This window comes from Wolffia australiana, chromosome 18 (genome assembly GCF_029677425.1).
Source record: "Wolffia australiana isolate 7733 chromosome 18, ASM2967742v1".
Taxonomy (NCBI): domain Eukaryota; kingdom Viridiplantae; phylum Streptophyta; class Magnoliopsida; order Alismatales; family Araceae; genus Wolffia; species Wolffia australiana.
Window position 1 is genome coordinate 7,103,357 of NC_135852.1, and position 26,895 is coordinate 7,130,251.

General features: G+C 44.0%; 1 protein-coding gene across 1 annotated transcript; it reads right to left on the reverse strand.

Annotated features, from left to right (window-relative positions):
* Positions 1–230: 230 nt before the first annotated feature.
* Positions 231–21,221, reverse strand: CGL1 (alpha-1,3-mannosyl-glycoprotein beta-1,2-N-acetylglucosaminyltransferase). Its single transcript, XM_078589696.1, has 19 exons — positions 21,093–21,221; positions 20,346–20,396; positions 14,978–15,065; positions 14,120–14,182; positions 11,413–11,447; positions 11,235–11,311; positions 11,085–11,130; positions 10,905–10,967; positions 3,048–3,114; positions 2,907–2,975; positions 2,747–2,816; positions 2,602–2,663; positions 2,429–2,519; positions 2,246–2,339; positions 1,835–1,897; positions 1,525–1,563; positions 1,275–1,445; positions 483–648; positions 231–407 (listed from the first exon to the last, which is right to left on the reverse strand). The coding sequence occupies exons 1-18, from the start codon at positions 21,159–21,161 to the stop codon at positions 535–537; spliced, it is 1,332 nt and encodes a 443-aa protein (XP_078445822.1). The 5' UTR covers positions 21,162–21,221; the 3' UTR covers positions 231–407; positions 483–534.
* Positions 21,222–26,895: the final 5,674 nt, after the last annotated feature.

The following is a 26,895-nucleotide window of genomic DNA, read 5'->3' on the forward strand; positions in this document are numbered from 1 at the left end:
TCGACGAAATTTTGGATACCATCGACGAGAATTTGCCTAATGCCACAGATGTCAGTAGAGGTCTCCAACCAAGAAATTCCCAGGTTTAACCATATATACTGTCTCATCAATGTCTTAATCAAGATACTTAGTCCTCACATCCATCTAACGTAGTCCAAGATCAAACAGTGATACTAGTACCATTATGATTCTGAATGAATCTTTCAGAAACTGGAGATAGATTTTCAGTATAACAAAAGGAAAATGGGGATCCAAAATTAATTAAGTTAAAATTTCCACTGTCTCAAAAGAAAAGTTACACATGTCCAAGATTACATCTTCCTCTTAATGTGCTACAGCTACCAGTCCTCTCCAGATGCATGATATTGAAGTGTAAGACTTTGTGTAAAGTTTTTGCTTTCTTGATCCTAGAAGAAAGGGAAAACATCAACCATTGAATTTTTTTAAAAAAAACTGCAAGCGATAAGGTATTAGAGTTTTACTCTCATCTGTAATGGATGGACTTGATAAGAAAGGAAAGAGAAGGTTGCCCGCTTAGTCTTTTATTCCAAGTTGTCTAAGAGAGTCCGGACCCACCAGAAATATACGATGTGTTGCCCGGTAACGAAAAACTACGACTCCTTTGTATGCTGTTCGAGGTACCCCATCCTGCGAGAAGAAGATGCATTAAAAAACGTGAAACGATAGGGAAGCTCACCATTAAAACCCACGTTCACGATCATCACTATCATCGTGGTAAAAAGTGGATTGAAATGGATGATCAGAAATCATCGTGGAATAATTAAATACTCAAAAATTAAATTGAAGATAACACCAACTAAGAGTTTTCTCCATTTAGCTGAGATTTTTTCAACCAATGGACTTCATTCCATTTTGGAATTTTCAACGTAGATTTTAGAATATCTGAATTTTGATTGTCAATTTTGGGTCCTTTAATGCAAGAAGGTGCACTAAGAAAAGTCCAACCAGAGGAAAGCTCAACATCAGAACACAAGATCATGATAATGAACATAACAATCATCGTTGTTAAAAGTGGCTTATAGAAGGGATGAGCACAATTTATCATGGATAAATTAATCAAAACCTAAATCGAGGATAATACCAACTAATTTTCTCTTTGGTCTCCATTTACCAACTAATTTGACTCCACTTTGGAATTTTCAGAGTAAAATATTAGAATATCTGAATTTCCACAATTACGTTTGAGTCCTTTCGAAGCCAAACTTTATGCCTGTTTCTGTTGTTATAATGTAGACGAGGGATAGAGAGGCTACCTTCCACTCCTCAAATATTCCAAACTGACGAGCAATAACCTCAAAGTTCGACTGATCAGTGTATTTGATGCGAACGTCCCCATCAATATTAAAAGCTCTCAGAACGCCGTCTGGACCAGAAACTGATTTGGCATCCATGACCAATTTCCCAAAGTATTTCACAAAGTTATCCTGTAACAAGGAAAGAGACATTCAGCCCAGAAAATTTTGAACTAATCGATTGTTGATTATTTATTGACCGCAAAATTACCTCCTTCAAGTAGCTCAGGTCCTCAGATTGCCAATCAACCTAGAAGAGCAAGATTAGATCCATAAAAATAATACGTATCAATGATTTCAACGGTTCAAAATGTAGCTTTCACAGAGATAATAATATAATTAACATTTCCATTTAATAAAAGGACATGAAAAACATGTAGAAGACAAAAAAACCATCAGCTTCAAAACTCACAAGCAAGGTTATACGCTCACGCTGAGGAAAATTACATTTCAACTGAAACAGATTTTCTTAGAAGGAATTTCCCAAGTAAAATTAGGATTAAGTGGCGTTTAACACATACATGATCCGCGTTTAGCTTAATTGGCTCCAAATACTGTCTGAAGAACTGCCCCATGCTAGAACCCTGAAAAGAGACTCAGGAAATGTTAGTTGTGTACCTGCGGAGACCAAAGAGAATTTAAAGTTTACTAAGAGAGTAACAAACAACTACATAATTTGGGGCAACAAGGGGTGAGAAAGATGATATAAAAGAAGAAAAACATTTTTATGGCTAAATATGCAACCTTTAAATGTTCATCTCCTAATGAATGAATAAACCATGCAACACCAGATCACTCTTTTCATGAACATACTCAGAATGAGATAACATTTTTTAATCAATGTAAAACAATATCGTTCATTGACAGTCGAGAAACCTCCAGTGATCAAGAAGCTTCAAATAATGATAAAGAAACAAAGTCAATAACTGTACATGTTCACCGAAGTTGTATGTCCGGCAAACTTCAGGGCGAACAAACTGTCTGCCCTTATGCACATCTCTTAACCTTATCCAATCATCCCAGTAAGTGTCAACAAGCTAAGGAAAAATAATAGTTTCATAATATCCTTAAATTGTCTACTTCGTTTAGATTAATGTGAACAATTTGAAGGATATGCTTTAGGCCACTTTGGCGATAGCTCGCTCCACATTGACTTCGTCAGCATCCATCCCAGTCCGGGAAAGAAATCAGAGCGATAAAGAGCCTCTGAAGATAATGCCATAAAATGCATCAATTTGATATCCAAAGTGGTGAAGGAATCAAACTTGCTGCAACATGATAAGATTACTTGTATCATGCACAAATTGTTTTTGACCATTGTCATTCCAGGAGGAAACCGCCATTATTGTCCTAAAAATAAGATAATGGAAAAATATCATTCGACTTAGTTGAGAAAATTATGATCCAAACTTAAATTAGACATCGTTTAGTACTTGTCATTGTCAAGTAAATCGGCAGCAGCTTCAAAGTAGCTGAAGAAATCAGGGGCAATTTCCATGTCATCTGTCCACCAATATAACATGAATTGTTTTGCACCAATTATATTCATAAAAAAATAAATACTAGGATAAACTTTAAGGAGGTCATGAATACCTTCCAGAATGACGACTCGGCTGAAATTATGATTGAAAAACAATTTATCCAAAGCCCATTTGTAGTGCCCTTCAAGAGACGATGAAATAAAAGAATAGACATAGGAGAAAAATGGAAATGGATAGAGGTTAAACCAAATACCCGCAATTTTGTAGTAGGCTATTAACTCTCCTGGCCTTTCAGTTTGCACAGGTCTAAAATCTAAATGCTGAACGGTTCAAAAAGATTATAAAACATAGGCTCAGAGATCAATAAATGCAGTAAAATCTAATTAGTTAAAAATATTCTCAAATTATGCTTTCTTGAGGGACATGGCTACTGCTTTAGTGTTCCAGAATCCAGCTTGGATTAGAAAAAATAAAAGTAGAAGTAACTAAAGGTTCTCAAGGTATGACTCTAGGTTACAAAATTAAGGAGCCATGAAGCCAAATCAACTCTATAAGTACAAATCCATAAATTTGATTTTTATGTCGAATAAAAAGGGCATTTATTTGTATTTTCTTATGCAATAAGACTTTTATGTAAAACACCACAGACTTTAAAAATACCCCCATATAAATACATATGCACATAAGAAATGGTAGAACCTTCCAGACAACCCAGGCCTACCAATCGTGAACCCAGAAGGTGATAGACCTCTAGTCGTATATCTGGATTATGGGCTGCTAATAGCATTGGCCCACTAACGTAAACCCCAGAATACACGGGAGGGGGAAGGAGAGGAGCGGAAGGAGAAGAACAAAGTTATGAGCTCATAATTGACAGTGGACTGTGGGAGAAGGAGCCCTCTCAAATCACCACCTTATCTGTGTTCATATTTGTCTTCTACATCCATCACACACTCTCCCTACAACCCTTCTATTCTCCCTCTATTTTAAATCAATTATGTCCCTGGAGAAGTGGGGGAGGGGGGGGGGTCCCGACCAATGTTGTCTGTCATGAGACGGGACATGGCCCATGTCTTGGGACATGATGTGGGACCAGAAACACTTCAAGTGACCCCCACCCTAGGATCAAAATCCTCACCATCTTAGATTGTTCCATCAGATCCTCCATAATTTGCATCCCAGGATACGTCCCCTGACACACTGCATCCAGTCCCATGTCAAAGTGCATGGGATGGGATGGGACATGACGGGAAGTGTGTTTTGTCCCATCCCCCTTTAGTCTGTGGTCCTGACAGAAGGGTAGGGGCCTCCCCAGAATACAGAACATTAAATACCAGGAAGGCCGACAGTTAACAGTTTTGGTGGCGGACGGTGAACGGCGTCGAGGAAGAACGGCGGTGAGGGAGAACGGCGGCGAACGGCGGGGAGAACGGCGGCGAACGGCAGGGAGAACGGCATTGGGAGAAGGTCGACCGTCGGGGCAGGTCGGAGCTCGACAGGGGAGAAGGTCCGACTGTTAAAGAAGGTCGGAGAAGGTCGGAGAGGGGAGAAGGGGAAAAGATCGACCGTCGGAGATCATCTCGACAGGGGAGAAGGTCTGAATGTCAAAGGTCGACCATCGGAGATCGTCGGAGCACGGGGAGCTCGACCATCGGAGAAACTCGGCCATTGGGGATCGTCAGAGCAAGGGTAGCTAGACCATCGGAGATTGCCGGAGCGTGACCGTCGGCGATCGTCAGACTATCCAGGGAATATTGAAGGGGCTCGTCGGAGCTCGACCAGCGGAGCTCGAGCAAGCCGTCGAACGAAAAAAAAAAAAGAAAAAGGAAAAAAAATCTCCCGACGTCGGTTGTTTTAGCTGCCATGGGCGCCAGGTTCTACGCCAATGGGTTGTACGACGAGGAACGATACGGTCGTGTCGGACGAGATGAACGAGTCGATGGGAAAAGACACGCCGCTGCTCAGCGCAGATGTGTCGAAAGGGGACCCTGACGCGTTCATCTGGGAGGAAATAGATCGTGGGAAACATACCGTAAAGCTTTTTCTGGGGGGGTCGGTGGCCTCACATCCCGACGTGTTGGAGGGCACCGCGACGAATTTCAGGCCTTCAACCAAGCAGGCGGAAGATCTCCTCTGGACCAGCAAAGAAGATCACCCCATATCCTCGACAGGGCAAGATTCCGGCCGGATCGTCCAGGCGGCGATTTCTGGTTGGAGGACCTCCGACAGGTCACCCAGGGACCACTGCAACAAAGTTCTTGGAGTTATGGCTACTGATCGTCACGGTTGCATCCAGACGGCAGGCTCCACCGCGGCCATGGGGGAGGGTCCCACCATGCCCAAGGTGAAAGGGCCCCACACACCTCCACATGGATGGAGGGGGTGGGGGAAGGAGTTGGGGGCCAGGGGGGCGCTGGGAGGGGGTCGTCCCAAGTCTTAGCAGAGCCGGAACAGAACCTGATCCGCCGGGATGGGCAAGATTGCAGCACTCGGATGACGGGACTGGAGAAGGATAAGGGTAAGAGACCCATGTATGCACATCTTGGGGAAGGGCCAGAGCTCTGGGAGAGGGGGAGCAGGGTCATCCAGAAGGGGCCAGCGGAAGGAGGCCCCACACCACACGAAATGGAGAAGCGGGGGCGCCGCCAAGAGAGCACTGTCCCCCCGGGCACACAAGCAAGGATGGGGAAGCTCAAGAGGACCATATTTTCGCTGCCGCAGATAGAGCCACGCCCAGAGCAAGCCGGAATTGCAAGACGGGAAAGGAAGCCAGGAACGCGGAGGTAGGTGACGACGACGGCTGGGTGGAGGTGAGATCCCGTCGGGCAAAGAGGGGTCAGCATGTCCCTCAGAGGCCATCCGGGGAGAAGAACATATGCTTCAGGTGTTTATCGTCGGGCCACCACATGCGCCTCTGTCGGGATCCGGTGGTTTGCCGCCATTGCAGAAGGACAGGGCACCGCCAATATGAGTGCTGTCAAGGGGGAGGAGAAGGGAGCAATCGCCAGGCGCAAGTGGGACATCCGGTCCAAAGCCCAGGTCAACAAACGGCCCAAGGAGAAGTAGACGGGAAAGACACATGTTCCAACATCCTCCAAAAGTGCTTGGTGGGCGATGTGTTCGGGGACTATCCCGATGTCGAGAATGTTCATGCCGGCTTATGGCAGAAATTCCCTCAGCTGGACCAGGCGGAGGTGCAAAGGATAGATGCACATTCCTCGCTCCTTCGAGGGGCCTCATTGGCCGCATATGTCGCAGTATGCGGATGGAAGCAACGGGTCACTGATACCACGGAGGTGAGGTGGCGGCGAGTCCTCCCTTCTGATGGGGCTGAAGGAGTTAAAAAGATGGGGATACTAGTGGAGGTGCACGGGGTTCCATTGGTGCACCGTCGAGAGATGACATTAGCAAACCTGGTCGCCTCTTTCGGCCATCTTAAAAGCATCATCTCGACGGGGTTAGAATTCGGGGACCCAAATGTGGTGCTACTAGAGGTCGAAGTGATAGAAGGGGAGGAGTTGCCTGAGTCAGTCTGGGCTCAGGGATACACACGGGCATTCAAGGCCAGGATAAGGGCCAACACCCCTCCAGCCGCGCCAGGAGAGTTCAGAAGACCGGATGCCCGGCGGGAGGCGGTGGAGGGGAAGGGTGATTCCCCCACGGGAGTGCCGGAGGACGAAGCCTCAATGGAGGAAGACGTACAAGATGGGACGAGTGGGGCCCCGGTCCACGTGGAGGGCACATCATCGGCCATTCCGCCGGACTCGACCATGGAGGATAATGACCCAGAAAACCTCGAAGATCAAAACCCAGGGAGGAAAAGGGTGAGACAGATAACTAATGACGATCTCCGCCGGTTTAAGGGAGTGGTTTACCGGAGGGGGAAGTTGGCGCTTACAGAGGCGGACGGTAAGAAGACCTGGGTGGTGTCCGGGCACAACGGTCAGATACGCCTAATCGCCGACGGACGATCCAAGAAGATGGCAGCTCGTCGAAAGCCACATGGGTCTGCGCCAAGGGATCAGCGAAACAGCGGGGAAGAGGCTGTAGAGTCCTCTAGCCGCACAGAGCACGCTGCGACACAGGAGGTCCATGGCGCACATCTGACGATGGCTGAATTGGCCGAGGAAGTGGGAGTAACCCCGGAGAGGGTGCAATGGGGGCAAGCATCGGATCATCGATGAAGTGTCTATCGTGGAATATACACAGACTACAGGACGAAGGGAGGCGGGGAGTTGTGGGAAGCTATTTGCGTCAATGGGGAGCGGATGTGGTGTGCCTACAAGAGACGATGTTGGAGAGATGGGACACTAAGGTATGGAACTCGGTGGGAAGGGGTTCTCTGGAGGGTGTTGTGGCCGTAAATGCCACTGGCAGATCGGGGGGCTTACTAGTGGCATGGAACACGGCGACCTTTGCTAAGGAAGGGTCGTGGACAGGACAGTACGTGGCAGCTGTTAAAATAAGGAGAAGAAGTGACGGATTTCAATGCATGGTGGCATCAGTATATGGTCCAGTCATTGCAGCCCGATGTCACGGATTGTGGGAGGAATTGAAGGTCGTCACCTCCCTCTTTCAGGGTTTCCCAATGCTGTTTGGCGGGGATTTTAACGTCACTCTGAAGTCGAGCGATAGACTGAATGGCTTGGGAGGGCAGGACCCAGGATCAGAGGCGTTCTGGGCATTCATCTCGGGGGTGGGACTGCAAGAAATGGGACCGAGGAATTGTAACTACAGATGGCGTAGTACGAGAGGTCCTACCACGCTCTCCCGCTTGGACCGATTCCTGTGTTCGGTCGACCTATTGGAGGCACACCCATTAGCAGATGTACGAGCACTCCCCAGACCTTTATTTGATCACGCCCCAAATATATGGCAGGATAACGTTGGGCAGGTTAGACCCACCTACTTCAAATTGGACCGATCATGGCTACGCGAGAGGGGCTTCAGAGAGAAGGTGATAGCATGGTGGACGGGTCACTCTTCACAGGGCTCAGCCACGATGAGGCTGGCCACCAAGCTGGCAGGCCTGCGTCATTTCCTCATCGGGGTGAAGAGACAGATTCAAGAGGGAAGACACCGAAGACGGGATGAAGCCTTATCGAGGGTCCAGCATTTGGACGCCATTGAAGATACAAGATGCCTGTTAGAAGACGAACTCAAGGAAAGGAAAACATGTCGAGAGGCGGTGGAGGATAAGAAGCTCGAGATGGATTGGAGGCAAAGATCGCGGCAGATTTGGCTGAGGGAGGGAGATGCCAACACTCGGTTCTTCCATATGGTGGCGAATGGAAGGCGGAGGTCAAATCACATCTCCATAGTGAAAGTGGGGCATCAAGAGTTTGTGGGGGCACAAGCGGTGGGAGAAGCACTAGCGGGCCATTTCCAAATGGTAACTAAGCGAGGACCCCAAAACCAGTGGCGATGGGAGGGTCGGGGGATATCCCGATTATCACAAGCATAACAAGATGAGCTAGTGAGGACTTTTAGTGCGGAGGAGGTGAGGGCGGCGATGAAAGGTTTGAATGGAGAGGGAGCTCCGGGCCTTGACGGCTTCCCCATATTTTTCTTCAGCGAATTCTTGGAAGTTGTCGGCCTTAACGTGATGGATACCTTGGACGAATTCCAGAGGGGCAAGTTTGACCTGGAAAGCCTTAATCGGTCATACTTATTTCTGCTGCCCAAGTGCACGGGGGCAGTGAATGTGGGGGATTTCAGATCCATTGCTTTGTCGAACTCCATCTATCTCATCATTGCCAAGGAGATGGCTAACCGTTTGAGGGTGATAATCGAGGGTCTAATCGGTCCTTTCCAATCGGCCTTCATCCCCGGTAGGCAATTGCAGGAGAGCGCGGTGGTGGCAGGGGAGATCGTATCAGCATGGAAGAGAACGGGGACAAAGGACTTTATTTGGAAGGTGGACTTCGCGAAAGCTTATGACTCCTTCGATTGGAAATTCCTATGGTCCGTCATGAGAAAGAGGGGATTTCCTAAGGTGTGGTTGACCTGTGTATGACGGTGTGTTACATCCCACTCTTTCTCGGTCTTGGTCAATGGCCGGCCGAAAGGAGGGTGGATCCACCCACAAAGAGGAGTCAGGCAGGGTTTCCCTTTAGCACCACTGCTGTTTGTCCTTGCGGTAGACACATTGGCCAGTTGTACCCTTAAGGTGTGCGAGCGAGGCTTTTTACGAGGATTTCACACGGCCAGCTATCCGGGGGGCATCCCATTGCTCCAGTATGCAGATGACACAACATCCTTTATGGAAGGTTTGGTAACAGAATCTCACACCATATCATCCCTGCTGGAGTTGTTTGCAGATTTCTCGGGACTATGTCTCAACCGGGAAAAGTCAGGGTTCGTGGGGTTCGGCCTAACCTCGGAGGAGGAGACTCTATGCGCTCGCGCGCTAGGTACACCCCGAGGCTCTCTTCCGATGAGGTATTTGGGACTCCCTCTCACGGGGAGATGGATCTTAACCGCAGAATGGCAACCAGTGATCGATATGGTGGAGCGGAGGTTGGAGGGCTGGCAAAGCAGGGTACTATCACGAGGGGGTCGCATGGTACTCTTGATATCGGTGCTCTCCGCTATCCCTATTTTCTACCTTTCGATGTTTAAAGTGCCGGTAGGGGTGGCCAAACGACTCAAAGGATTAATGAGACGGTTTTTTTTGGGGAGGGAATGGAGAAGGAGGTAGAGGGATACCCCTAGTAGCCTGGGATGTGGTCTGTAGAACCGTGAAACAGGGAGGACTGGGTATTCTCCACTTGGAATCTATGAACCTGGCATTGCTTGCTAAATGGGTTGAACGGATGGTGTCATCGATGGAGGGGCTAGCCTTCAAGGTGCTAAGAGACGTATATGATCCGCCGTTGACTTGGGAGAGGGGGTGGGCACACAGGAGGGGGGAATCCCCTTTTTGGCGTAGTCTGCGTCAAACCATTCCTCACATCCGGGATTTGTTTGACCCCAAGTTGGGGGAGGGGGGAGGATTTCGATTTTGGACTGATAACTGGACAAAGCACGCCCCCTGAAGATGCAGTTTCCAAGACTTTTTGCGCTGGCAAGGAACCCCAATGTCGCCGTCAAGGAATGTTGGGAAGGGGCTTGGGTCCCTAACCTTCCTGGGACTTTATCATAGGACGTTTCGTGGAGTTGTTGGGGATGCATGAGACCATCCTACCTTTCAGCCCCTCGGGAGTCTCCCAGGATGGGTGGGTATGGCGGGGGCCGCCTTTCTCAGTAAAGGACGCATACTTGAAAATCCAAGGGGTAGCGAGGGACGACATCTCAACCAGTAATACATGCCATATCATAATGAAGCAAAAACTCCCCCAAAGGGTGAGACTTTTTGGTTGGTTGCTGAGGAGGAGAAGACTGGTCACACGGGTCTACCGCAGGCGATGGGCACCGACGGAGCCCGTACGTGTCCTCTGTGTGGCAGGGGCAATGAAAACTGCTCACACCTTTTTTTCGCATGTCCTATTGCGAGGAGTATGGACATCGCAACAGATCTTCGGGGTGAATATTTCCTCAGATACTGATTTTTGGGCATCACTCACAACGGGCAGATACCGGAGCAGAGCGGAATGGGGGAGAATGCTAGCAACACTTTGGGCGATATGGATGCATCGAAATGATGTGGTGTTCAAGGGAAGGACGACATCGGTTGAAAATGTCATCTCGGACGTTGCGGCTTTATTATCTTTTTGGGGGTTGGGGGGATAGAGTGAAGGCCTTAAGTGGCCATATCTGTATATGATGTGTACATATTCTTCGCATTTTTAATGGAATAGGCGGACTGCCGGTTTCCGAGTGGTCTGCCCTACTTTTCTTTCAAAAAAAAATAAAAATTTTTGGTGGATCTTAGAGAGGAGCTGGAGGAGTTGAGAAAAAAATCTCAACCCACTTGTCATGGACCAGTGTCCTTGGTGCACTTCAGGAATCTTTGTTCAGATAGATCTATCCTCTGGATCATATCATTTCACAACTAGTATTTACGTCGTCTACTATTAACCTTAACCAAAACACTGTAGCTTCGGGGAAGAACCAAAGCATTTGAATAAAGGTTCTCAAGATAAAATTGAATAATGCTGCCTAAAATCACCTGCATATATGTTATTTGTCTGTAACTCAAAGCTTTGCGTTTAACCCCTTCATTTGTCCCATCCTACAAAATCATAAACAGTCCACATAAACTCACTCATACCGATCTATAATACTATGGACAAAGAATGCACCTAAAATACAAAACTAAATAACATCATGAAAATTAATCTCCAGGTACCTGAGATATGAAAAGTGGATACTTTGATGCTACTGGGCCATGATATCTGATCACAAGGACAACGAAAATGACAATGTAAGCTAGATCTCTCCAGTACAATGATTGAGATAAATGCCAGGCATAGAAAAAAAGGAAATGAATAAAGTGCACCTGAGAACAGACTGAACCGTCCTTTCCAGATAATCAGGGCGATTACATGCCATGATGACAACAGCAGCTTTTTTTTTCTGTAAGAAACCATATTCAAAGGATACACATGATCACGTAGCTCCTCAAACCTGGATATAACTTTTACTATCAAATATCTCCTAAAGAAAATTTTATTCACCTCACCGTCACCGGCCAAAGTTTGAAGGCCTCTTCCTGAAAATACAGGCTTCACCTAGTCAGCCATACGGAATTTTTATTAAATTAGATATGTTGAATAAAAAATTCAATGAATAAGTTACAGCCCCTCCCACATTTCATCAGCCAAGATGCAGAGGACCCGGCTATTGACCACTCCTGAATAAGGACTACTAGTTGCACCCAAAACATCTTGGAGAACGGAAAAGAGCTTGAGGTTTCTTATCATGGAAAGGACGGCAAAGGTTGAAGATGTCTGAATGAGTGCCAGCAAAAGTAGGGAATCCTGTGATGGATGTTAACTAGAGGAAATGAGAGGGAGAGAGCCTGGTAGGACGTACGCCACTCTGGGAAGAGACACCGGCAGAACTGACGTCACATAAAAGAAGAAGATTTAGCCGCCCGCAAATAAAGACCTGGAGCAGCCGCAAGATCACGTCGCATTTTCAAAAGTGGTCGAGGCCTGTCAGCGCACGGGAAAAGGCTGGAGAGCAGGCGAGGCCTGCGTCCAGAGGGATCGGGAGATCCTGGTTTGCTTATCTTCATTTCCTTCATTTTTATGAAAGGATTTTCCACCTCTGGTGGATCTCTAGTACGTTCTTTTGATTCTTGATCCGAGTTTCCACATTGATTCTCGCTGGTACACGGAAAGCCTATTCGGATTTTTTGTTCTTGGATCTTATCAGAAGGCATGGACAAGAGAAACAACCACTTTATAATACTTCCAGCTGCCTTCCTGAAGGAAAAACTGCCCCATTAAATGGATATACATGAGAGAAATAATGATGAAAAAGCCCCTTGTGGACCAAAGCAACTGATATGATGGGGGATCTGATAAAGTCCTCCCTAGGACTTACCAAAGCAAATGTCGAAAGGGAGCAGCCACGTCACATGCCAGCCTGGAGCACGAACGCCCAACGGAATGAGTACTAATGGCAGCAGAAGTGAATAAAGAGGGGTCTCAGCAGAGGCGGAAGGGTGCGCATTCTTCCAGAGTTAGTTACAGGAGATTCTCTCAGAGAGGAAGGGGCCGATCCAGCTCGTTCCACCATCACCGCAAGGAGGGAGCTGATCCGGTCTCGCCTGCGTCTACCTAGTTGTCTTGTTCTGTTCTTCTCAGACTCGTGGAAGAGCTACTGTCTCTCATCATTATTCTCTCGGATCAAGTTCATTTTGTTGAAGTTACAGTTCTTATACATTCCGATTGAGTTGAACTTTACTTGCTGCATTGTCGGGTCCTACGACAAACAATGTCCGCCGGAGGGTTCTGCCAGGATCATATCGATTGTCCTCCCTTTCTGGTCAGATTGTCCTCCAACTGGAATTACGGAAACTGGTCATTGTAGGACCACTCAGCTGGATTTCCCCACCTGGTGTCTTCCAACCACTCTCAGATGAGCTGCATGACTCACAAGCTGAAACATCCGAGTCATTATTTTGGTTGGCCACCACTCAAAGGCAGAGCTCTTTACTGCACTGGTGCCCTGAGGTGAACCTTTTGTTGCACCAGAAAATAATCCATAGTCCTTCCGTGCCTTGCATATGTCATTTGAGAGCTTCAACCCCTTCTGCAATCCTTGGCGGGTACTGCTTCCTGGAGCAGGTGTTGCGCTTCCAAGGCATTATGAGGCAACTTGAGAAAGGGTGATTCGGCATCATATCTGAAGGAACGGTTTTGTCCCTGATCCAGTTTTTAATCAAATTCTTGTCAGCCCTCCTCAAGATGGTGGCAGACCTGGCAATGGCTGGGTTGCACAAACTACGGTTTTTCATGAAAAGCTGAATCATTTATTTCTATACAGTCAGCCCCAAAGTGAGGGGGTTACAATGTGGGCCCCAAAATTAATGGGCCCAGAAGACAAAATAAGAATGTAAAAAAAATAATAAAGATAAAATATGTGACAGGGGTCTCTGGCTGACATCCCCCTCGAGTTGGTGAATAAATGCTTCTGATTCCCAGCTTGCTGAGCAGCTGGTCCCTTGATAAAGACATCGCCAATCTCTTGGTAAAGACATCACCAATCCCTTGGTAAAGACATCAGCTTTCTGATTAGCTGACTTGGTGTGTGTCTATTGTGGTCGTTTGTCTTATAATTTTGTGATTACATTTCCAATCCTTTTATTCCTTGGAGACTCTTGTCGTTCTCAATATTTCACTGTTATTATGTATTATTGGATCTTTTTTAGTCATGAGTCATATAGTGAACCCTGGTTTGCTGTCAGTCAACCGCTTGCAATCTATATAGATTACCTGTGCTCTGTAATCTTGAGACATTTGTAATTGTCAAAGATGATGGGCCCTAACTGGGCCACTAATTGGGCCCCTAACAGGGTCCTAATCGGGCTCCTTATCGGGTCCTTAATCGGGCCCAAATTCTCTTCAGAATCGGGCCCGATTCCCAAGGCCCCAACGGCTAGAAAACTAGCCGTTAGAGCCTCAGGCGAGAGCCAAAAAGGGAGTGGCTCACAGCCACCCCTCCTATCCTATAAAAACTGTACTTCTCTCATGTGTTTCTTATCTTCTTCTTGTTGTTACTCTACTCTCTCACACTTCCTTCTTGTTACTGAGCTGAGCTCAAGGGGATCAGGAAAATTCGTCAGTAATCACCAGTTCAGATGTGTACTGGATGTAGATGGACAATTAAAGAAGCACAAGTCACAGGAATTATGGTGGAAAATGGTCAGCTTACCTTCCAGGTCACGGACAAGAGCCTTCAAAGAAGCGCACTCTTCTTCTTTTGCCTTGAGTGCCTCTGAAGTGAAGAGAAAATTTAAAATAAAAATAATGTGAGAGAAGGTTAACATAGAAAAATTCAATATCAAAATCAAAATGAAGAATTTCATCTACCTGAGGATAACCTTATCGTTGTCTCTTGAAAAAAATTAAGTCAAACTCGTAACTTAAACTCGTAACGAGTCTTTTCCCGACAAACATTACTTCAAAATGCTAATTTTAAAAACGAAATTAAGAATAAATAGTAGAGGGGTAACCCAGCACTACTACATCTATTTTAGTTTAACTGCACTTGAAACACCTTCTCTAGAGAGAATGCCGAGTAGAGGGCTTTTCTCAGAAAAAAATATGAATAATCAAGGTACGGTTTCAAAAACAACGATGCAACACCCTCGAAGGTACAGCCCAAAAGGAAGAATAAGAATCCAACATGATCTTTTTCATATCTTGATTGATAAGAGTGTGTGATCCCACTAACTTTTTTACTTGTCTCAGTTAAACAGTACAACTATGATGCTGATTGAACCATATTTACTTACTGGAGGATGCCCTATAAGAGGCAAGAATTTTCCTTAAAGAGAAGTGGATGAACGAGATAGCTAGGAGTTAGATGAACAAGACCGGTAATGACTATGAGACAATGAGAACGTTAAGAGTTATAAATGTAGCAGGAAAATGCATAGTAATTGAAGGAGGAAGAAGAAAAAAGGCGAATGAGGGGAAGAAAAAATATTTTTAAATCAAAACGTCCTTGATAGTCAATAAAATGACCAAAAAACAAACCCACGAAATTTAAAGTGGCAAATTGAAGTACCTTCAAGAGATACGATTTTTCCTTGTTGTGAGCTTATTTGGTCGATCAATAGCCTCATTTCTCTGATGCAATGATTTTCTGATTCCACCTAATGCAAAAGTGGAGAACTTCATTTTTTCTTTTTGAAAACATGTCGCAGTAAAATAGACAAGAATTATGACATGCAGAAAGAAGACATACTATTCTCATAGTCATATTAAGTCGGCCCATCCAATGATAGCCCAAGAAGTTGCCCCCAAGTTCACCCAATAAATCATGTGTTTACATGGACCCACCAAGTCCATTGTCAGATCATAACAAACTATTTACAAGGTCCTTCAGGAACTAACACTTATAGTAACAGGATAGTGATATGATCCAGAGTTGGGTCTATGAACAGAAGAAAACCAGAGAGAAGAGCCGACCCAATGCAGAGGCCCAGCCCATTCTAGTGGCTACTTAAGCCCTTCCTCTGGAGAGGTCAAGGGAAAAACTGCGACTCAGTTGCTGTAACCACCGCCCTCCTCTCTTGTTTGGTTGTAATTCCTCCCCTCATGCTCACAGGCTTGACATCATTCACCCTGACGAGCAGTGACCAGTTTGTTAGCGATCATTTGCCATCCCCTTACCATTCCTGTCCTCTTCTCTACCCTGGGGCTTCTCCTTCTCCTGCTCCCAACCCCTTTCATCCATATTGCTGGGCGTGGAACGATAACTGGATTAAGGCATTTCATTATCCTTATTTGTTGATTTACATAAAAAATTATACAACCTGCATGGTTAAATTTTTAAGATACTCTACTGAATCTTTTAATTTCCACCTAACACCTCTAGTCTGGTGGACAGTCCTCAATTATTAGCATAAGCCAGGAAACTTATCCACATTGTTTCATGAGGACAAACCAAAGTCTTGGAGCAAATACTTACACACACAGAAAATACAGCCATGTATAATCAGTTGGCAAGTTAGGGGCCATCTGTTTCAGGTGCCTTATCGGCGATGTCAGCTGAAGAAGTAGACAAATTTTGCCAGGAGATGGAATGTGTGCGTCAACTTGGCCTTATCCCTTGCATCTATTTCTTTCTGCAAAGAAAATAGGGAAGATCACCGGAGATCAGTGGTCACCCTGAGGCTAATAATAAATTTAAACATGGAGTATATGAGAGACTAGAGTGTCCTATTTCCACCCTTCACACCCTCTAAAACCAGCATGAAGTATAATTTGCCACATCCTGCAGGATGCTGTCTATCGAGACAACCCTAGCCTTAGATACATCCTCATCGTAGTGCAGCCATAATCCCATAACACCATAAGGAACATTTCCCACTGGTATATGCCCCCTGCATGTGACTCCCCAAAAGGAGCCCCCGAAGCCCTAGTCAAGAGCCAAATTCACCCCGTTGAGCTTCTGGCCGTTCCATATTACCTGAGCAAATAAACATCCTAAGAACAGGTGAGAGCAGTTGGTGTAAGACAGTGGTTGGCGGAGGTCAAACGGCATTGGCTGCAAAAAGGTCATGGAGGAGATAAAGGCAGGCGGACAGTGTAGGGTGTGGGGAGAAAGGTGGTAGGATGGAGGCTGATAGTGGATGATCTGTAAAGGAAACAGACAGGGAGTGAATGGCAAAGGACAGAAACAGGATGGAAGCTTGGGGTCAATGATGGAAGGCTGAGGTTGTAAGGACAATTGAACCTTGGAGTGGGAATTTGGATGACGAGCAGGTTAACATCAGACGGTGGGGGACAAGCATCAAATTGGGGCAAGGGCTGAAGGCAAACGTACCTGTTGGACGATTGTGGCAAGGAGAGGTGAAATTACAGTTGGACAATGAAGAACTATCCTTTTGGCCTGGCCAGGTGGGGACAGTAAAGGGCAGCCAAGGAGGTTGGACACTTTGTCGGCAGGTTACCATAAGAGTCGTGAGGAATATCGGCACGGTGGAATTAACCAGTGCGTCCTCACCAGTGGAGGACGACATTACATATAAAGAGGTGAGGGGTAAACCTGCAACAATGGTGGCCAGCAGGATCACCTCCATTCCACAGCCGGTGGGCTATAACCTCTGTATTGTGACGGTGATAGTGGCAATGATCTCATGGACTATCCAACCGGCAGGGGAAGATTCCAACTCTACCTGTCGGGAATGGGAAGCCAGTATGGACAACAGATGAACTGGCCTGGCTATGGTCTGCCCGTCAGTCATCATCAACAAGGCCCCAAAGGAGGGGGCCAGAGAAGTGGGGAGGAAACCCATCGGGAAAAAGCTGATAGCGAGGACTGGGTGACAGCGGAATCCCATCGAGTCAGGGCATTATATACTGAAGGTGGGGAAGAGACCCAGGCACATAGTGTGGGGAGGGCATAAGCTTCAGATGCTTAGCAAGAGGCCATTATGCGCAGGATTGCAGGGAGTCACTATTTTCCTGGAGATGAAAAGACATGGGCAACAGCAACTTGCATGTCCGAAAGACAACAGAATGGTTAAGGGAAACAGGGCTCGTGTGCAGGATACTGCAGGGCTGGGACCATTCTGAGGTTCGAGTAGGGGCCCAGAAGTTGTGGGAGAGGAAGAGCCATATCACAATCTCTTCAGGGAATGCTTGATAATGGATGCGGTCAGGGGATCCCTGGGGAATGAGGAGGTCCACCAAGAGCTATTGAATCAATTTCAGGCCTCAGGACCGGCAGAATAGTGGCTGCTGCATATTGGCACCTATTTCATACTAGCGCCTCCATAGCAGCATATGAAGTATCTACGGCTGAACAATGGGTCAACAGGGCATGGAGGTACAGTTTGTCAGGTTCTCCCAGCAGATGGGACCTTGGCGGGAGATTCAGCGACAAACGTCTTGGAAGATAGATGACATTTTTAAAAGAAAGGTAGGGAAGATAACACAAAATCAGTGACCCTCACAATGTGTTAAATATGATCGTCAAGTACACATAAGGTCGACAGGGCCGCCTTGCACCTAGGCTACGGCATTTTAAATCGTGGAGAATCATGCATGGGCAATCATGCATGGCAGACGGTGCGGGCTCTGGTCAGGCCTTTTGGGAGACTCCGAGTTATCATCTCCACTATCTGAGCCTCCATGGACCCCAATCTGATGGTCTGGGAGGTCAAGGTGATCAAGGGGCTCCAGTTGCCAGCTCTGGCTCGGCTTCAAACCCCAAGGGTACATTCAAGATCGTACTGACACTGCGCCCTCCCTCCCCCCAAAACGAGGAACATAAGGCACATCCACGGCATTAAATGGGCTTCTTGAGGGGGCACTCAAAGGGAAACAACAGGAGAGGGACTAAGAGGGTAACCCCCATGCACTTCATGTGATCAACGGTCCAGGACCGATCTTTCTACGTCAAAAGGCGACATCAACTGAGGGATCAAGCGGGCAGGTGAATGTCAGAAAAAGTAGCACTGGACTTCCAGTTGATGGTCATCGGAAATGGGACCCCAGCAATGGAACATGGTCAGCCAGACTCACGGTCCAAGGGAAAGGACATCACCACAATCCCAGAACTTGGGGAGAGTGGCAGGCAGTTGATACTATATACATCATCTTCACTGACAGAGGTAACGGAACAGATAAACCAACCAAGGAAGGAAACAGTCAACCACACAGAATTGTGCGGTTGACATGGGAAGGAAAATCCAAGCAGCCACGGAAGGAAGTCCAAGATGAGAAAACGACTACAACATCATAAAAAAAATGGAGACGCAGACCAAATGGAGGTAATGGGCACTGTTGGATACAGGCACCCCAGAGGTCCAGGTGGCTCACAGCATATGATATTATACAAACAAAGGCATGGCCTACAAGAGGAAAAAACTGAAATTAAGGGATGAGGCAGGAGGGAAGGTGTGGTTGAAGGCTGGGATCCCGGGAGCATGTCCATATTGAAGAGAAAGGGAATAGATGATTCATATGGAAAGCAAATTTTGCGAAAGCATATAATTCTCTCGACTGGGATTTCTTCTGGGATTTCTTTCCGACACCCAGGGATCTCTCATGACGTATCAGTCTTTAAGTTACCCAAGGGTATTGGAAAGCATTTAGAAGCCTCGATGACAGTATGGACTATCTAAACTTAGAAATATAAAATTTCTTTGAGTCCAGGTTATTATACATAAAACTTCATGTGTCAACAGACCCCAACAGGACGAGGTCACCAAATGGAAAATAGGCATCTTCTGGATGTAACCCGCACACTGCTTCTGAGTAGCTTAGGGGTGATGCACTTCTGATTTGTAGCCACCAATGACCTACCAATATTTTGGACGCACAAAGCATGTAAGTCATATCAGGTCGTGCACAGACCTACCTTTGCAAGTGTCAGATGTACAGCATATGTACATCTCGCTCCAGAGGAATTTCCGCCCAGAGCATTAAAATGCCTGTTTGTGCGATACTCAATGGCTCAAAAAGGATATTCGTGTTTTGATCTGCTAGGAAGTTGTATTATGCTGCCAAAGATGTAATGTTTGATGAATTATGCACCTTCTTTGGTTCAGGAAAGTCAATGGAGCAAGAGACAAAAGGATCAGCACAGGGTGGGGGGGTGGAGAATCCCGTTTACATCTTTGGCAGTGGGGTTCTGGCAAAGAATTAAGAGTAAAGGATATGATGCTAAAATCTACGGTACAGAGAAGATGTTATCCAGTGGGGTATACTCTCCTCACTGATCTTGTGGGTACAGGGGAAGGGACAGGTTATCTCATTCAGGATTATGTATCCCCAACAAAATTGTCCCCATCATACTAAGTATTCATTAAAGGATGAAAATTGGAAGCAATATCAGCTTTGAAGAAAAATGACACCTGGACATTGGTTCCCTTACCAAAAAGAAAAATGGTCGTAGGTTGTCGGTGGGTCTTCACCGTTAATACGGTTACATTGTAATGATGTTATTTTCAAGAGAAGGGAGCGGTTGCTAGACAGCATTATACAAGACGTGGAGAGTTTAGTCACACTTTGATTTACAGGGACATGAACAGGGGGTGTGAAGTCCCTTTGGGTCACGTGTGTATGTATAGATTTTATATGTTAATCATACCGGGAGGATCACCATTCTCGGGTGACCTTCCTCTCATTATTCAAAAAAAAAACATGACCTCTCGTGCATTCTATAAGGGGTAATGTAAAAGTCAAAATACCCCTGTTAATAAGAGGCCGAGCAGCCTTGAAGGACTAAAAGAAATCTACAATTAAGATAAAACTTTCTTCTTTGTTCTTTCCCTTCTCATCTTCCTCGTCCAGGGGATCTATTTTTTCCCCATCTATTCCATCATCTTACAAGACTCAAGGCATATCTTGAGAATAAGTTGAAAGAGCTATGGGATTAATATCTCTTGCACATAATCAAGAAGAAAGAAGTGATATTTTACCGCGGAATTCAGTCGATCAGCAAGCTCTGATTGCGTAGAAAAGAGTCGCATCTATAAAAAGAGTAAAAAATAATAGTTATAACTAATAGAAAACATAAGTTAAAAACTTAGTCGTCAATTAATTCCATTTAGATCTAGGAAGGACTGTGAATAAAATGATATGGAAACAACCGCGTATCAAAAGAAGCAATAAAGAACCATAAAGTAGTTCATTTTCAGGAAATTTCACACACGAAATAAGATCCCACTCAGAAAGAAGCTAAATTGGAGGAAGAAACGGGACGCAAATTCTTTTCAACGCTATAATTTGAATCTTTTCTATTCAAAATTAATATTTAGTTTTTTTAAAACAGAAATTCGCGTTCACAGTCGAACTGTTCTGCTCATGGTTGATAGTATCCATTAAAAAGCTAACCCTGTCAACCAATATCATGGTTCCAGGATTCAATATTTAATTCATTACTCCAGATAAAATCTACAATATCACTTTCGAACATCTGCTGAATTTTCAAAAACGGCGCGGGTGTTGGAAAAGACGATGCCAACTTATTCCACCAAAGCAAGAGCCCCGGAATCGTGCCAACACCAGGATGAAATACTTTCGGCAAGAATGCAAGCATAATTCCGAACAAACTAAAGATTTCCTCAGATTCTCCCTCAACACACCAAATGCCGATCACGGAACTCGAACCATTATCCATTCTCCGGTCGGACAACAAAGATCGCAAATCAAAAACCAGTCTACACCTGAACGAAGATGAATCCAACAGCCGCAACGATGAAGATGATCCGAACGTCGCAGAATTTCAGCGCCATGGTCAAACCCGACAGCAGACCACCGCGAAGAAAGAGTTCTTAAAGCCGCCTTCGTTCTCGCAAGCGTCATAAATATTCAATTTTTTTGCCCTATACCCTTTATAATTGTACATTTCTCCAACACATGAATATTCAGTATGTAGTTCAACTACACCTAAATATCCCCAAATTTACCCAAATTTAAATTCTCCGAAAGTTTTGGCTTGAAAATGGGATTTTATTCCCCCTTTATCGTATACTTTTCTCTTTTTCTGTCCATTGCATGTCATTAAATTGTTATGTTATTTTATATCCAAATGTGTTGTTACAGACCATTTTATTCATAAATATTTTTATTATCTATTAGCGGGTCCCACCCCGGACCCATCCCCCTTCCCGTCCACACTCATTGGACACGCGTCCCCAGTTCACGTCTCACGTCCCGTCCTGTCGTGTTTCCCAGGACTTGGGAACCGGGATGGGAAGTTCATTGTTCGCCACTGAATGAACAGTGTTTGTGGACGAACGAACAGTGTAAGTGAACCAGCAAACATGCAAAAAATTATGTTTGTGTTTGTGTTTGGTTCGTTTGTGTTCGTTTGTGAACTGTTCGCCAATGGATGGCATTTTCAAAGACATGTAATTTGTCAGAACTTTTGACTTTAGCTATCATAAATGGCAAAATACTATTTAGATAGTGCTTACAACAATAAGTAATGGTAAACTGTAAAAGTATTACTACAATTAATGATTTAAATCGCTAATTTCAATAGTTTCATCAAGATTAATATTAAATTATAATTTGTCTTTAGCTATCGTTTTCTGGAAAAATCAAAACTGGGATTTATCTAAACACTATTTGGATAGTGTTTAAAAATATAAATAACGGTAAAATGTAAAACCATTACTAAAAATTAATAATTTAAGTCACTAATCCCAATAATTTCATCGAGATTAGCATTAAAGTATAATTTGACTTTAGGTATCATTTTTCAGAAAAAAAATTATAAATGGTGAAATACTTTTTAGATAGTGTTAGAAATATAAGCAATAGTAAATTGTAAAACTATTACTAAAAAAATAATGATTTAAATAACTGATCTTGTCAAGATAATGTTAAATTAGAATTAGAATTTATTCTAAAATTAATGATATAAATCACTAATTGCAATAATTTCGTCACCATTAATGTAAAATTAATTTTTTATATCAAATTGTGAACAACCATACTATATGAAACATGTATTTGCTGAAAATTTTTATAAAGGATATTTTCAGCCCCAACGTATAAAGATGATTTTGTTTAATGGCTCAATAGAGTTTCTTAGGCATAACTACAGCTAGAAATCATGGACGATGGCTGGAAAGTCTGTTTAACGGGCCATCCATTGCTGCATCTAGGTAAGGGGGAAACTTGTGGAGAGGTGATGCGGCCAACTTGGCATTGGACTGAGGTAACCATTGTCCGTGTGAAGTTGTAACAGCTCCAAAATATTCTACCACTCCACCGTATGAAGTTTATTTCTCTTCCACGGCTAAGAAGCCTTCCATGCCTAACTAGGATTGGGGATTAATCATGGAGTCTACTGAAGCCAAGTAAAGGAGGTATGCAATGATGCACTTTTTACTTCACCCAATCAGTGCGTTTTTCTCTAAGGAGAATGGATTTCCATCACCTATGGTGACATCATTCCTCGCTTCTAAGTCATCGTCATGGTTACCATCAAAGTCAGATTTTGAGCTGACAATGATAACACAAGAGTCCTGGGGTTGCTTTGTGAGTCTCTATTGGAGAAGTCACACAATCCCAGATGGTTTGCGTCGTGGTTGAGTTCTTACTTCCTCTAGTGAACCGATGGCACCATCAACATTAGGCGAGTTTTCAAGACAAACTGCATCATAATCCATGCTACCTTCTTTTCCATAATTCATTTCCATTTTTTGAAAGGCAAATAGTTTCAAAAAATGGCTAATATGTGTCAAATAAAATTTTATATTAAAAAAAAACACATCCAAATGTCAGGTATACTAAATGTTATCGAGAGTCTACATTACAATGGGATAATGTTTTCATGTGTCATCAAGATAAACTATTTTTCTTCTTGATGTTCCTATCGTCTTTGCTGACTAACCCTTGTGATACCTGGTAACTTAGTAAAAGGAAAAAAAATAAATTTGTGAACTATTGCACTACAAAGAAATCAAAACAAATGCATACTCGAAGATTCTAGTCTACCATCCTTCTCTTGTATTTTTATAATTAAAGTCTCTAACCACCAATTCGACCTCCTCAATCTCACGCGAAGACTCAGCAATATTGTTCTTTGAATATTGTTACCTCAAACAACATTTAATGTCATCAATATGGATATGTTCTAAGTTAAAAGACTTGAATGTTTGTGCATGAAAATTCCATGGCTAGCGGAGAAAAATCTTTCGACTAGTGCAGTAAACACACCAATCGGAAGGAAGTCTTGAGCCATAACATAAAGCTTAGGGAATAGCTTACATCCTTCGCTTTATCACCATAAGAGAGCATCATTTGACATGTGAGGCATTTGTAGGTAGCTATGTACTTAATCTTCGACAGATGTGTCAATGTGATTATGACAAGGCAACACATGTGCAAACCTTGACTAGGAGGAGGGTGTAAAGCTCCCATCCATCCCACCATCTTCATCATCATCGTGTGATAGTGTTGATTCCCTTCTTCACCTCCTATGTATGTTGGGTTCTAGTGCCTTGGTTCAATCATAGAAAAACTATTTTTTTATGAAGGGAAATTGATTATCGATGCAAAATCAATCTTTAATTGAATACAACACATGTACCTTATGGGGAACTTATTCCACCTTTGACTTCCTCACTCTGAGATTTTTCTATACCCATTCATGTGTCCAGCCTCTAAAAGTATCCACCAAAACACATCGCTCTTTGATCTCCATTTCTTCTTCTCCAACTATTCTTGAAAATCTCGAAGATCTTCTCACCATGAAGACTATCTCCTATGGTTGAGTGAAGAAGTGCACAAATAAAGAAAGCAGGGCACCCAACTATGGCTGGCATGAATGCCTAAAATGGGTTCCCCTTCCCCTATTTGTATTTTATTTAAGATTTTTCATAAAAACCCAGTAAATAAAGTATATTAACCAATGCCCCTATGATCTTATGTGTGTGACCCTCTACACCCATGTATCTTTCTAGTTAATAATTTAGTGGCCCAATAACAATTATTAGCGAGCCTTATTAATTAACTATATCAACATATAGATTAATTCATTAAGTATTAATTTAACCCAATCGATAGGCTAAGTTCCCAGCCCGTGGGGTACCTACCTACACCTCATGCTCTAAAAGATACCAAGTAGTATTCAAACTCTCTCATGGAAAATTTTCCATTATCAGTTACCATATATGTATAATCCTTCCTTTGCGCAAAACTCTCGAACGACTTTGGGCATGGTTGATTGTCAAACCCTAATCTGTCATTCAATTAGTACTGATGCGTAACGGGGATCATTGGAGAACGCCTTCTCCTAATATCCTCACTACCCTGGCCAAGAATTTGTTACATCATCATTCATGAGTCAATCTCCTCTTATACCAAGGATGGATGATCATGACTTGACCACTCAATCATCTCTGTGAGCTTCTTGCAACATCCGAGATAAGACTTGTTTGAATCCCATGATTAGAGACTCGTAAGTTGTATTCAAGATATAGTCTTACATCTACAAGATGTCCTTGGTGTCTTAGGTCAATGGATCACCTATACAACTGCAACATGAATCAACTTGATTGATGTTTAGGTATAATACCACTTAGGGATTCTTCAGATCAATTCAATGAACTCTTTGTCCAAACACCACCCATTATCTGTTCTTAGTGTCATCACACTAATAGCCACAAGATCAACTATACTTATAATATAAGTACAATTAGTTAGTGTTATTCTATCCAGATAATTCGATGTCCATCTCGACTATCCATCAAATAGGAATATTTCAGAATACATATTTAAAGACTAGTGATCACTATGTTATGATCTCATCATAATTTAAACCCTAATCCATCATTCGATTAGTATTGATGTGTAATAGGATTCATTGGAGAACGCATCTCAAATATCATCATGACCCTGGACAAAGATTTAGCTGCATTGTATTCCTTGAGTCAATCTCCTCTTATATCGAGGGTAGATGATCCCGTCTTGACCGCTCAATCATCTCCGTGGGCTTCCTCCTATATCGGAGCTATGACTTGTTTGAATCCCATGATTTAATACTCTTACATCATATTCAAAATGTAGTTGTCCATCCATAAGATGTCCTTGGTGTATCAAGTTAATGGATAACTCACACAACCATGACCTGAGTCAACCTAATTACTGTCTAGGTATAATACCATTAAGGGATTCTTCGAAGCAACTTAGTGAACTCTTTCTTCAAAGAGCACCCACTATATGTCCTTGGTGTCACCATACTAATAGCCCTAGGGTCAATTATACTTGCCATATAAGTAGGATCAGGTAGTGATATTCTTACTTGATAATTTGATGTCCATCTAGACTATCCACCGAATAATTATATTTAGAATACATATTTAAAGAATATTGATCATTGTATTATGATTTCATCGTAATTCATTATGTCATTGCACGTATTCATGGATTTCATTATAAACATCATACTACAATAATAATTAACTAATATTTTATTCAATGAAATTAAAAGTCCTTGAACATATGCCACCTAGGCCTCACGATCGTCACGTGCAATGGACTTTATTTTTTCTCTTCAACCTACAACTAAAGCAATTGAAAATGTATTATTTCCCTGAACACAAGTTTCATACTTGGAAAGCTTTGCTCTCATGACTATGCATGTAGTTTGGATGAGTGGTTAATTGATCGTCTATGAAAATAACACTATTGGGGAAAAGGTGTTCCTGGTCTATGGCATATGTTCTAGAAAGTATTTATCAAGAACCTTGACCAATGATAAAAATAATGTCGCTATCATACATGTCGAGCCGCAAACATATCTGACGCTTCACAAAAATCATTTAAAATTGAGCAAAATGGGCCACCGATTGCCATTCATTATCATCGATCACAAAATTTGTGTCTGCCGTGAGGAACATCTCAAAAAGGTCATCTCGTACAACGCTTTTCTCTTTTGATATGCTATCAAAAACATTTTGATACAAAATGACTGGTGGGGATCGAGCAACTATGGCGTTAATGTGGTCAGAATCCAGATGTAAATGAATGATGAAACTCAATGAGATACACATACCTAATGTCAGTGGACATTGATGTTTGTTAAGTCATGGTAAGAAGTACATGGGAGTGGCACTAGGCTCCCAATGACCTGGACGTCGGGTTGAAGGTCGACGGTGCGAGCACGGCTATTGCCGCTAGTGCGTGCACCCTCAACGTGTCCGACCAAGGATGAACCGGTAAAATTCCTACATTTTGGTACAAGATCCCTACCCATGTCTACCCTAACCCTGACGGTGGAGACAATTTACGAGAGGTATTTAAAGAAATAAAAGAGTGTTCAAAGGGCAGTTGCCACCATACCAACGGAGCTGAAACCCTGTCACTCGTAACAATAATAATGGGAGTCCGGTGTGCTCTATGTCCATGCCGACGGCGTCGGTGGACGGTGGTGCGATAGCGGCAATCAGGGGGACGGGCTCAGCGAGTCCCCCTTATCAGGGATGTGACCCATGCTTGGCGAGTGGGGAGTGT

Bases quoted from the DNA above. Each gene is read 5' to 3' on its own strand.
- CGL1 (XM_078589696.1), bottom strand. From the start codon at position 21,161: ATGGCGCTGAAATTCTGCGACGTTCGGATCATCTTCATCGTTGCGGCT. The intron at 2,817-2,906 runs GTATTCATGACC...ATTGGTGGACAG, and splicing joins CCGAGTCGTCATTCTGGAAG to ATGACATGGAAATTGCCCCT. The intron at 1,898-2,245 runs GTACAGTTATTG...GTCTCTTTTCAG, and splicing joins CATACAACTTCGGTGAACAT to GGTTCTAGCATGGGGCAGTT.